The 13,315-nt window shown below is 39.9% G+C and overlaps 1 protein-coding gene across 1 annotated transcript in view; it reads left to right on the top strand.

Moving 5' to 3' along the window:
• APPL2 (adaptor protein, phosphotyrosine interacting with PH domain and leucine zipper 2) overlaps positions 1-13,315 on the top strand; it is a 49,873-nt gene that overhangs the window by 2,317 nt on the left and 34,241 nt on the right. The window contains exons 2-3 of the mRNA XM_067536190.1: positions 3,241-3,339; positions 13,006-13,065. Of these exons, the coding sequence (XP_067392291.1) occupies positions 3,241-3,339; positions 13,006-13,065 (159 nt within the window). The remainder of the gene's footprint in view (positions 1-3,240; positions 3,340-13,005; positions 13,066-13,315) is intronic.

Genomic DNA, 13,315 nt, shown 5'->3' on the forward strand with positions numbered 1-13,315 from the left:
AACCAAACAAAGCACTGACTAGGGTTTGTAAGTCTACTCCATCCCTCATGGCCTGAAACAAAGGAGTTTAACCCCTCGTTTGCAATGAGTAGAAATACTGGAAGAGTAAAGAGTATATAAACCTAAACTTTTGCGGACATTTTTCACTTGATTCCTTCATCATTTTTTGTTTTAGGTATCTAGGTTTCTGGAAAAATAATTTTACTTATGCATAATTGCCATATGGTCCTGAGTTTTTAATCATAAATTAATTTGTTCATATGAATTTTCAATTCACAAAATTAACTACATTTTCAGTATAGTAGTTTTTTGCACACGAGCGAGGCCTGATTCTCCACTGTCTGTTGTTCTATTATTTTTTATTTGTGGTGTTGTAACACGTAGGAGTTCCAGTTATGGACCTGGACCCCATTGTGCTAGATGCTATACGAACACAGAACAAAAAAGATGGTTTCTGCCCTAAACAGCTTACTGTCGAGCACCTTGTTTAGTAATTTACTCCTGTACAAAGTGGGTCTGATTCTTTTTTGATCTGTATCTTGTATAGTAATTTTCAGAAATGCAAAGGAAGAACAAAATGGATATAAACCAATTCGTTTCTGACAAGGTGCAAGGAGAATTAGGCATAAATTATTTATTAATAAGGTTTATGAAGCTCATTTTCTCTCTCTGTTTTTTAACCAAGAGTAGTGTAATTGTATCTTCACTGGTCCCCAAGCATGGTATGAAAAAGCGCCTACTGAATGCATCCCATTTAAAGTGTTTGACTGCAAATTAGGAGACACTCACCCAAGTAGCCATGCTGAAATCAACAGTTACTCATGTGAAGGCCAAATTTGGCCCCACATTTCCCACAGCCAGGGTTGTGGCATGATTAATGAAGCCTCCACAGACATGTTAAATAAAGGTTTATGTTTGGATTACTTTGGTTCGCTTCTGCAACATTATCTACTATGTAAGAATTTGACAAAAACAGCAACTAGTAAATTATACATCTGTTTGTTAGTTACGCTGGTTTAAAATAGTGATTTAAAAAGAAATATAATAAAGATTTTGAACCTTAACACCCAAACTATTTGAATCTTTTAGAGTTTATTATTTTTGAACAAAAGTGCTAATAACTGAGGCCAGGATTTAATACATAAATAAATGGGTGCCTAAAACTAAGTCACTAACTCCATATCTAGGCATCTGGGATTTTTCAAGGAGCTTATGCTAAATTCAATAGGATAGAGGCACCTAACTGCCATCTGTGCCCCGTATTATAGAAATATACACCTAGGAGCCTAACTTTAGGCACCTAGTTTTTTAAAATCTTGCCCTGAGAATTTTCTTGCTTAACATTTCCCATAATTCTTTTGTTTTATCCTTTAATCACGATCCTTTGTTTATTGAGTCTCATCAAATCAGTCTTTTGCCAGAGCATAGTATAATGATGTTCAGTATTAAGTAAAGGAAAAGATGGGTTACAGAAAATAGAAGTTTTAAATTAGCAAAACTACTGAATTATTGCAACAACTAAAATCCAGGTATTTTTGCAAATTAATATGTATTTCAATTATTAAAATCCAGACAGGGGCCCTGTCCTGGAAACTCTCCATTTGAAAGAAAGTTTTGCATGTGAAGGGCTTAGGCCCTACATAGCCTTTTGTTGGTGTGTTTTGAATTATTTCCCTCTTTGATTTGTATGTGCTGTTATTGTAATGAAAACAATATTTTACACTTCCGTTGCTCCTTTTTATCCTAAAGTCTTAAAGTTCTTCCCAAATGTGAATTATCCGCCACGATGTTTCTAAGATAGGTAGTAATATACCCATTTAGCAGATGAGTAAAATGAGGTGTTGTGAGATGAAGTCATTTACCGATTCTGGTTACCTGCTTTGACTACTAGACAACACTAATTCACATCTTAAATAGACACTTCTCAGCACAGATGAAATCAGATATTGTCTTAGTCCAAAAGTCTCGGCAGAGGTGATTTGAATCAGAAGCAATGTAAAATCTCTGCAGGGAGATTTGCAAAGAAAAGTAAATGTCTTGGAGAAGCAATGCTTCATCCTCCCAAATAGTGATGCTTCTTACAGCTTTCCTAAGACTGTAAAATAAATTCCCATGATTAGCACCTAGAAACTTCAGGCACATTAAAGATGCCTAAGATAGAAGGACAGATAAAACACTGGCTTAGTGTTAGAGCTGATATGGATATTAAAGTACTGGAGTTTGTGGACACCCCTCAGGTAGACAGATGGAACTAATGTGAAGTAATTTAGCTGTACAGATGGGGAAGACCTTTCCATTTAGCATCAAACAGATTGAATTTACCAGTTAGGACACTTTGAATTACCAAGGTGCAGAGTGACTTTCTTAGAGAGATACTGTCAAAGTTACACTGCCAGCCCAATGTTTTACTTCCCCTTTACTTATATTGTCCCGATGATCTATTAAATTCACTTGTCCAGCACAGATCCCTGGCCTTGGTTTCCCCCCTTCTCACATAGCAAAGCTACAGTGTAATTTGCTGTCCTTGGCAATTCCACTGAAACAAACCAATTGGATGCATTTCTCCAAGATAACTCGTGTTATCTATTCCACTCTGCTTGTCTGCTCACAAGAACAAAGCAGAATGGCAGAGTGAAGAAATCGTGCTCACAGGCACACAGCACTAAGTGTACATGTTTGCCTGTTGTCACAAACCATCATACTACTGTTGGGTCTAATTTTAAGTCTACCAGTTTTGGCAGTGGCCCTCTAAAAGTTGTTCAACACAGAAGCCTCCTGAGAAGGGATAGTGGAAGATAATTTGTTGTATTTCAAGGAGTGCTTTTAATTCATTCTAAGAGTAGAGAAATAAAACTAGTCATGGTGTTTTGACCACGAGTCCTTGGCCTGGCTTTAATTGCTATAATCAGCAAGAAGAATTTCAGGATTTGTTACATTCCTGACTATGCTGGAAGGAGTGTCTACTAGTTAGAGCAAGAAGGCGTTAGTCAGGAGGACTCTGCCATTGCTTTGCAGTATAAACTTCTAGGCACATCACTTATTTGTGCACCAGTTTACCCATCTCATTACAGTGATCAATTGTTATGCTTTTTGATATGGTTGGATAAAAGGCACTTTATACTGTATATTCAAATTCTTATTATTACTGACTGGTTTGTTTTGCTACAGTTTCTTTTAAATGCTTTTTTAAAATATATTCATTTGGGAATAAAACCTTTTTGCTTTTTTCTTTCGTTAAAGACTCGCTCCTTGCTTAGTGTATTTGAAGAAGATGCAGGAACCCTTACAGAATATACAAACCAGTTGCTTCAAGCGATGCAGCGAGTCTACGGGGCTCAGGTAATCTTTCATTTGTGTTGACTTTGTTTGGCAAGCCGTAGAAGCAAACTACATATTTTGCTCCTAACAGATGCACTGATTTGCAAAGGTGCAGAACATATGCAGCTCCCTTTGATTTGTGCTGAAATTGTGTGGTTGCTTTGCTCTTTTGAAAATCAGTCTCCATGACATTGGTCACTCCTTCTAGTGTTGGTGTTCATCCACCTATTCAGAAAAAATGAAATAAAATAAGATTCACAGCATACACTTACTCTTGTGTATACTACAAGGTCAACGTTTTCAAACTTGACTGCCGAAAGTTAGGGTTAAATTTTCAAAAGCATTTAGATGCCTAAAATCCTTTTGAAAATTGGTTTTAGGCATGTAAATAATTTATGTGCTTTTGAAAATTTTACCCTAATCCTACTGATTTGTAGTGAACTATAAGACTTGTCTACACAGGGAGTTATTCTGGAATATCTATTCCTGATTAATTTAATGTGTGAACAGTTTTATTCCAGAATAAGAGCGTCTTATTTAGAATTAGCTGATTCCACTGGTTTCACTGGATTAGGTTGCTCTATTAAATTAAATTAATTTGAAATAGGCACTCTTATTCCAGAATAAGAGTGTCCACATATGGAATTAATCAGGAATAGTTCACCAATTTAAATTAATATCCTGCCTTATTCTGGATTAATTTTTGTGTGCAGACAAGCCTTTAGGCTCCCAAATGCCTTAGGGAGAGATGTTTAAAGGTATTTGGACACCTAAAGGTGCGGATAGGCGCTTAGTGGGATTTTCAAAAGTGCCTAGGTGCCTGGCTAATTTAGGTGCCTAGTGGGATTTTCAAAAGCATCTATCTGCACCTTTAGGCACCTACATACTCTTTAGAAGCTGGCCGTAAACTCCTTTTGAAAATGATACTCAAATTCCTAAATCACTTAGGCTCGTTTGAACATTTATCCCATTGATCCTTATTTAGGTACCTTTATTTAGGGGCCTCAATATAGATTTAGATGCCTAATTTTAAGCAATCAAATTAAAAAATCGCTGCCCTAATGTTCTGAACAGGAAACAGAATCCACATCTTGGGCCCAAACCTGCAACACTCCACTCACACAAGAAGTCCCTTTGACCATAATGGGACTATGCAGGTGAGTAAGGCGTGCTTACATGAGTAAGGATTTGCAGGATCAGACATCTTATTCCTTTTTTTTCTTAAATGTAAGTGACTTTCTAGTCAAATGAATACTCAGTATCTTTATAGGAGGGAAAAAAAAGAGCATGAATCCTACAGAAGGAAAACAACAAAGCTGCCAAAGTGAGAAGCTGCCCTTTGAAGGTCTAGCTGTCTCCAGTTGAGAAGACTAGCTTTAATGCTGTTATTTATAGACTGTATGTGGTCCTTTACAAAGACATAGTAGATTTTACAGGGCAATTCAGATGTTTAGGAAGCAATGCAGTACAGGTGGAGTGAGATCAATAATCAAACAAGGTCAGTGTTGGCTGGCTTCACAAAGAACTGGGTTTTAAATATGACAAGTGTAGAGTGGACAAGAGCATGGACAGATGAGAACTGAGAGGCAGTCCCAAATAGAGGAGGTAGCATGAGAAGTGTGACTCAGAGGACCCAAAGGAAGCAGTAAGGAGTAAGATGGGTTGGAGGAGGCAGCATGGGTGTGTGTGTGTGTGTGTGTGTCTATATATATATATAATATAGATAGACTTTGTTTCATTATTTAGATTTATAAAATACATAAAAGCTGACAAACTCAAGCTCTAGGGCCTCGTACCACTTCCTGATACCGTAGTTGCTTTTCTAGAGACAATGATTCTTGCCTGTGGCTAGGGGCGGCTTTAGCAGGGGTTCATGGGCTCAGTTACACACACGCGTGCGAGTGTTGGCTTTTGTCCCTTGGGGCTGGGCCTGGCTCCTCTCTCCAGGCACTGCGACCTGGGTTACTGACCACTGGCAGCAGCATCCTCAATCCCTACACCGCTTCTCACGGAGCCAGGCCCAGCCCCACAAAACAAGAGCTGCTGCTGCGAGGCAAGTATGGGGTGGGTTTGCTCTCCAGACACCCGCCCCTCCATAAGCTCCTGCTCCGCACAAGGGCCAAGAGTAGGGTTACAGTACCAGGATGCCGCATGTGGTTGGTGCCTCTTTGGTTGGGCGAGGAGGAAGCAGCAGTGGCTGAGTACACCTATTGAACTGGGAGGTTCCATCTATCACTGACTGTGACTCATGAAACTTGCTGCCTCTGGTGAGATACAGTTCTTTGTCTTTTCTCTTCCTTCTATGTTTTCTGTCTTCTCCACTTGCTTCCCTGTAACCTTTCTTCTTCTCACTGTCTCACCACAGTCTCCCATCTATGCTTTGCTATGTTACTGAGTCTCCTACTCCTTGCCAGACCTATTTCCCCCTTCCTCCTTGGCCACTCCAAGCACTTCTTGCATTAGCTGTTCTGGGCTCTACATTTTCATCAATGACTATTGATTTTGAGTGCCTGACTTGAGAAATCTCATTTTCAGAGGGCAGGTGCTCAACACTTTTTGTAAATGAGGCTCCTTTAAGGCATCTAAAGTTGGGAACCCAAAATCACTAGTCACTTGTGAAAAGTCAGGCCCTAGTGGCTAATGTTAGAGGCATTATCAATGATAATTTCTAAATGCTAGCTGCTTTCAGTATTGCTTCTTGCATCTAATGTGAGCAGCATTGCTAATGATATCTTAGGGGACAGTGTGCTGTCCTGGGGGAATAAATATCCTATGACATCAGATTGGGTTTGAATGTCCAGGGCCCAGAAATGCAGTTTGAAATGAAACCGGGATCAATATCAAGAAAATACTAATAATCAGATTATCATACTATCTGTGCGAGAGACGAGCCCAATAAAAATAGTTTTTGTACATTTTTGCTGTAAATCTTTATATTCAGGTCCTTATATTCTTTGCATGTAATCTTAAAGAATTTGTGACAATTTTTTTTTAAAATGAAAGGTAATGTAGCATGGCTAAAAATTTCAGAGCTGCACAGAGCATCTGGAAGTCTGTTGTGATTAATTGTAATGGGAATTGAGCATAGAAAATATCAGCCTAGACTCTTAAGGAAGCTCTTTTGAGCTTGTTGCAAAATAAGTGATGTTCGCTTGCCTCCATGGGGAAGAGGAATAATGACTTGTAAGAGTATTTATTTTGGTTCCAAAGAGAATGTCCTGAATATAATCATTGCATGGATTGCTAATATGTACTGGACTTGGTCAGTTATGTCTCTTGTATGTTCATGTTTTATTATGAATTTCTCAGTTGTGAATAATTAGGCTCATAATATTAATTGCTATCCATTCACACCTTGGGGCCAAACACATTTTAGCAGTGTTTCATTAGAATACATCGTGGTGTGGCCTCACTGATAGCCCACCAGGAAGTGCTAGCAGTCCTGTTTCTTTTTAAGAGGGAATATGATATAGAAGAATAAGCACAAAAGCCTAGAGTTCTGAACCTGGCTTTTCCACTCACTTGCCTTAGGCAGATCAGTGCTTTAGTTTTCTGATCAGTAAAATAAGGATTATACTTTCCTGCTCCCCAAGAACATTGTGAGTCAGTGTTTACACAGCTATTAAGGTTGATTAACTCTGAACTGTGGAAGTCAAAGGCAAAACTGCAGTGGGTTTTGCCAACCACAAATATTGAAAAATCAGGGGTTAGGCCCCCCAAAATCACAAGATTGGTTTTAAAAATCATTAGTTTAAAAGAAAGAAAGAAATCTTGTTTTCTTTGGCCCCGGTCCATAAAGGGTATTTTGGCTTTTAATTTCTATTGAAATCAATGGAAGTTAGGAGCCTGAATATCTTTGTGGATCTGGGGCTTTTATTTGCATTGTAGGATTTGAGCTCTCAGGGTACGCTTGGGTTACATTTTCTGTCCTTTCTCCACAAGTATGAGGGCTAGCAATTTACCTTTTTAATGAAAGCTGGGATTTTCTTGTAATCACTTGTCTGTTGGAGCTGGGGCTTTAACAAGAACATCAAATATCTCAAGACTTGCCATCCAATTGGGAGAGTTGGGAACAGTAGTGTCAAGTCTCATCTGGGTAGCAATCAGCACTAAATGCAAGCTGTTATCCATCCAGAAACATGTTTGTAGTTGCCCAGAAACACTGCTGTGTGTGCAGAACATTCATTTAATTGGCAGCTGGTTTATAAACTGCCAGTCACAGTTTTATTTAAAGATTGATCAGATCACTTGAAAGTCATGTAAGGAGAAAATGGAGGTATTTCCTTAGTATGGATGTTGTTCTTTTAGGTAACAGTTTTATAAAAACTAGAAGGGAGCACAATTTATGTTTTTTGTTGCCTTTTTTTTTTTTTTTTTTTTTAAAGCTACAGGATCCTATTAGATGTTAGTGGGGCCTAATTATCTGAATCATTATTGTACATTTGTATTTTTGGTGCCTCTTGTATCAACTCCTTTAATTAATGTTTGTTAATCCCATTTCTAGTTGCAAGCACTGGAAAGTGTTTATTATCTGGTTAGGTGTTCAGTAAACATGGACTAGCACATGGATACAAATACAGAGAAGCACCTGATTTTGTTCATTTAAGATAATGAACTCATATCTTTGAGTCCATGTTATACTCCCTGCTTTATTTGTAAGCTCTTACCTGTGCATTGTAGCCAGAAGCAATTTAGTTTTGTGACGTTCTGATGGAAGAAAGTTTCAGTTAGTCTATCCCAGCGGATACTCCTCTGCTGCTCATTTAAGGGTTGCTGCCTCTCAATTTCTATTGATGGGTTGAACCACTGAAGTGACTGTGCTGTTAGCAGTAGCGATGTCAAACAGGCTGAGTTGTAGGAAAGAGATCTTTCTTAAGTGAAGCCAGTGTTACATGATCAGGCTGTAGAGTTAAAACCAAGCAGCCTGTGCCCCAGCTTGTTGCATGTCCAATCACCCGGTGTCACACTGAATTAAGTCCCTCCTGAAATCTGATTTCTGAACATGATTCTCCAGTTCCGCTCTTCATGCTACAGTAATGGCCCAATGGGACCTTCATGTGCCAAGAATAAAGAAAAGAAGGCTCTACAAAATAAATACGATTATAAAAAAAATAGGCAATTCCATTTCATTCCACGGTGTGTCTACCAGGCACTTGAAGGGAAATGCTGGAAACAAGTTACAGTGCAATAAGGTGCTGAACATTTGAATTGAGCAAGAGTTTAAGGTTGGATACTTTCTGTGATCCTAGAAGAAGGAAAATCCATAAATCCCTTGTGGACAGCCTCCTTCAGCCACCCATCTTTCCTCTCCCCATCTCTGAGCAATAAGGTATCCCAAAAGCATACCAGTTAAAGCTTCATTGCACACTATTGTGTATACAGGGGGAAAATACAGACAGACACCCCTTGTATCTGCCATTGCAGTAATTTTGCATTACTCCATGCTCGTTTGCATACATGCAAAGTTTTGAAAATGCTGTCCTTAGCACAGAGAAGTACCTTTGCTGAAAGATTTCTCATGATGGAGTTGGACTTGATCAGATAGCTCAGTGCCTTCAAAGCTAATTGTATAGATCAGTTGAATCCTTTACAGATACTCTTACCTGGAGTCTCACTATTGAATCATTAAGGTTAATTCCCATGTTCACTAATTTGACTGATGTTTTTACCACAAAATTTATTTAGAAAGGAAAGGTGTTGAGAAAAGATGGACTATCTCACAAAATAAATTGTAAGCACAGTTGAGTTTTCTTTACGAACTGGAAGGAGGGAGATCCTATTTTTGCATCAGGTAACCAGCTGTGTGCATGAAACATGATGGTGAAAGATAGACTCACATCAAAAGCCTAGATATGAAGATACTGACACTGTGGGGAAGTTCAGAGCCAAAATTAGTGGTTGGGAATTTTGCCATTGACTTGAATGAAAGCAGGATCAAGCCCTGAGTTGACCCAGGTGTTAAAACAGTTCATTTCAGGTAAAGTCCCTTTTCCATTTAGGTATGGTGAAGAGAAAATGTAGAGGCATGTTGTTGTCTTCTTTATCACATCCATGTAATCTTACGCCTGGTAGATTTTTGACAAGGTTTTCCATTACAGCTCTGTACGCTTGCTAGCTAAACTCAAAACTAAATGAAATAACTCATCCATTATCATTGCTGCTTAATTAGTACTGATTTCTGTCCAGTCCTCTCTTCCTCCCAATAAATATCTGTACATGATTTCCCTGGGGATTTTTTTCCCCTCTATAAAATCAGCTAATGAAAATACATGTTTTGTGTGTATAGCACTAAAGAAAACTAATTTTGTCCTTACTTAGATTTACCAGGATGCTCAGGCTTTCGATATGTTTTCTAGTTGTTAATCTGTCATTACTGGCTTTCCCACTCCAGAAGTGATAGATTAACTCTGAAATTTCAGAAGGAGCTGTGTGTGGGGTATTGTGAAAGAGATTAATTTGAACAACTAGACAAAGTTTTTTATAATAGTCTTTATTTTGTTTCACTCCACGGTTTTCCTGGAGATTTTTCACGTGTTTAATTATTTAATGGTAAAAGTACATTTATATACAAATAATTTGTTATCCAATTGATCGACACGTTATTTTCAGCCAGTTCAGGATAATAGCACTATATGTTGCTGTATTCCAGGGGGACATATATAAAATCGAATTAGTAACTGCTAGAATGGATCCTAGGGACTTAATGGGCCTATAAATACAGGCAATGCGAACAACAACTTTTAAACCTTTCAGCTGATTAATGGTGGTGAGAGAGGAACGACGCACAAGAAAATACCCGAGAGAAGGCTGACTGAGAACAAATTGGAGGAGGATTAAGCTGGAGTTTCCCAAATAAAGTGTTTTTAACTAAGCAATGTTACCACAGGCTAGGTAGAACACTTTGCAGGCTGCTTGTTCTTTGGTCATATGGCAATATTTACACCTCTCTGACTAACTTGATTTGTGTGCTAGTGTTTTCTGTTTCCTTGTCTGGAAATGACATAATTACAATTTTATGCCTATAATAGGGCCACTGTCTGGCAGGTATAGGGGGATATGGGCAGGGGAGAATTAGCGTTAGCAACCCCAAATGGGCTCACATGTGTGCTGCAAAAGCAGTAGTAATGTTCGTTGTATTCTGACAGGGTGACACTTACCTCGGTGCACATAGCCAGCCCTAAGGCCTATACACCCTTGAAAGTGCCATCTGTTGGCTTAAGTGGTATTTCAGTGTGGGGAGGCATTGTACTTGCTATCTACCACGTCTCCCTTGTGCTCGCTATCTACCCTCCACCTTTTCTCTCTATTCTTGCCAAAAGTACAAATACTCTGCATGGGGTCTGTGCATGGTTGCCATTGCCTGGTCATGTAATGGACATAGTTTAACACAAGTACCAGGCCCTGAGTCCTTGGTTATGCCCTAGAACAGCTCTCCGCACTCACTGCTTCAGTCACTTAGGGACTGTGGAAGAAACATCTTCATGACGTCCTAAGGGGACCAGAATTAGGAGAGCCAGCTTCTGCCTTATGCTTGCATTGCAGCCATTGGCAGAGAGACCCTGCCAGCCCTTGGTCTTCCCTGGCTGAACATGATTTTACCACTCACCCTCTCCTGTAAACAGTGACTCTGCAGAAGAGTTCAGATGTATTTCAGGGTGCTTACATGGGCCTCCGTGGCATCTTAAGACTGTGTTTCTCGAGTCTTTTGCCCAGATTGCATCCTGCACCAAGGTGTGCTGGCACAGAAGGGCAGAGGAAGTCATCAGGGAGCATGTTCTGCCTCCTTGATTCTCCTTTACACAGATATAAATGGAGATTAACTCCACTGCTTTAACTGAGAGTAGAACTTGCTTCCTTTCCTACTCCTGCCTTCCCCCACTTGCTAGATTTCTGATACCCAAAGGAAAACACTGAGGGCAAATAGTAGAGGTGTGAAGGTATTTCAAACTTTGCATCCTCACACTTACAGTTGGTGCTCTCACAATACTAATAGTAACATGGGGTTGAGGGAGCTTTAAATTATTTTTGCAGTACTATTTAAATACTATGTATTGTTGATATCTTTTCTGTGAGAACAGCCCAATACTAGCTTAGGGTGTCTTTCAGCTAAACTTTTATATTATGGTTGTTAGCAATAAGTATTTATATTCTGGTAATGCCCACAGGCCCCAGTTGGGATTGGGACCCTGTTTGCTGGGTGCTGTACAAACGCATTAGAGAAAGTGTTTGCAACCTAAAGACATACAAAGTCTCTGAGTCAGAAGGAGTAACAGAGAGAAATCCTTGAGACTGTGGTGTGGTTTTTAAGTGCCTGGCTTCTGTCTGCAACATGAGCACTGCAGAGCAGAAATTGCTAGTAGTGCCAAAATAATGGTGGTGTTTCAAATTGGCCTTAGGTTTCAGAGCCTAAACCAGTTCCCCTCTTTGACTTAGACTGAGTGATTCACCTGTTCTGAGGCTACTTCCCCCTCCCCCTTCTCATTATTCCTCCCCATTTCTTTCCCATTAGCAAGCTCCTCCTCTGGATTGCAAATTTCAAGTGGGAAGGTGTAACTTGTGACCTCTTTAGAGGCTGCTGTTTAATGCATTCCTTGGGAAGCGGAGCATCAGGCATAGTTGTGACCGTCTCAATGGATGTGGTTGCAAAATTGCTCCCTGGCTGGCCAGGTGTCAGCAAACCACCTATTCTTTGCAATTCTTGACATTCAGTTATAAGTGGCCCCCGTCTTGCAACACATCCATTATGCCAGTACTTAAATTTATGCATGTCAATAGTTCCACTGGGCAGTTCAGGATTGCTCTAAGTGCTGCTGTACACACAGTTTTGTATGACTTTCACAGTTTGAAACCCGTATAGTTCTATCAGTACAACCCCCAAGTGTGTTTGCAGTTATACCTGTATAACTGGTATAACCCGTATATTGGCACAACTCATTCCTATGAATTTAGACAAATAAGCTACACTCATATAAGGCACCTTTAAACTGGTATAACTGCATCTGTGCAAGAAGTTGTACCAATGTAATTATTTCAGTTTAAAAAAAAGAAATCGTACTTCTAACCAAATAGTTAAATTGATTCCAAAACTGAGTGCAGACCAGGCCTCATTCACATCGTCTGGCCACAGGTCATATGAATTGATGGAGTGCTTTGGGAGTTTTCATGTACACAGAATTAAGCTTGAGTAATTGCAGAATCAGAGACATTCAGTAGTCTACACTGCAATAAAAGACCTGCAGCATGGTCACTGCTGGCCCAGGTCAGCTGACTTGGGCTCGCGATGCGCAAGCTGCAGGGCTATAAAATGGTAGTATAGATGTTTGGACTCAGGCTAGAGCCTGGGCTCTGAGACACGGCGAGTGGTAGGTCTCGGAACCCCGGCTTCACCCGAGCCCAAACATCTACACTGCAATTTGTAGCCCTGTAGTCCTACCCCACCCCAAGCCCTGAGACAGCTGACTTGAGGCAACTGACTTAGTTCCGTGGGGTTTTTATCGCAGAGTGGACATACCATAGACTGGGAGTCTTTGAGGTAGGGAAGTCACTTGCAGTGTATGTATATCCCTGAGGGTCCTAGTCCTGTCTGTGGCCTCCAAGTACCACCACTGGCCAAATAATAAAGTAGTAACAACAGTAATCCTAGATATTGGTGGCGATCTCTACTAAACTGTCTCTTTTCTTTTGTAGAATGAAATGTGTCTAGCCACACAACAGCTTTCCAAGCAGCTTCTTGCGTATGAAAAGCAGGTACGTCTAGTGCTACGTCTGCAAGTCTCAACATTCAGCTGATGAGATGGTCCATATGAAAAATCTATTGGAAGGGTAGGATTTTCTAAAGTGCTTGTCACTGGCCTCACTCGGCTCCCACTGAAGCCTTTGGGGAAACTGCCCGTTGACTTGAGCAGGAGCAGCACTGAACATTTTTGAGAATCCCAACCAAAATGTTTGCGTTAGTAAATGATTAAAGATGCAAAGCAGCCTATGCTTGGAATGACTA

This window comes from Emydura macquarii, unplaced genomic scaffold (genome assembly GCF_026122565.2).
Source record: "Emydura macquarii macquarii isolate MOO-44397 ecotype Brisbane River unplaced genomic scaffold, CSIRO-AGI_Emac_v2 contig_3530, whole genome shotgun sequence".
NCBI lineage: Eukaryota > Metazoa > Chordata > Testudines > Chelidae > Emydura > Emydura macquarii.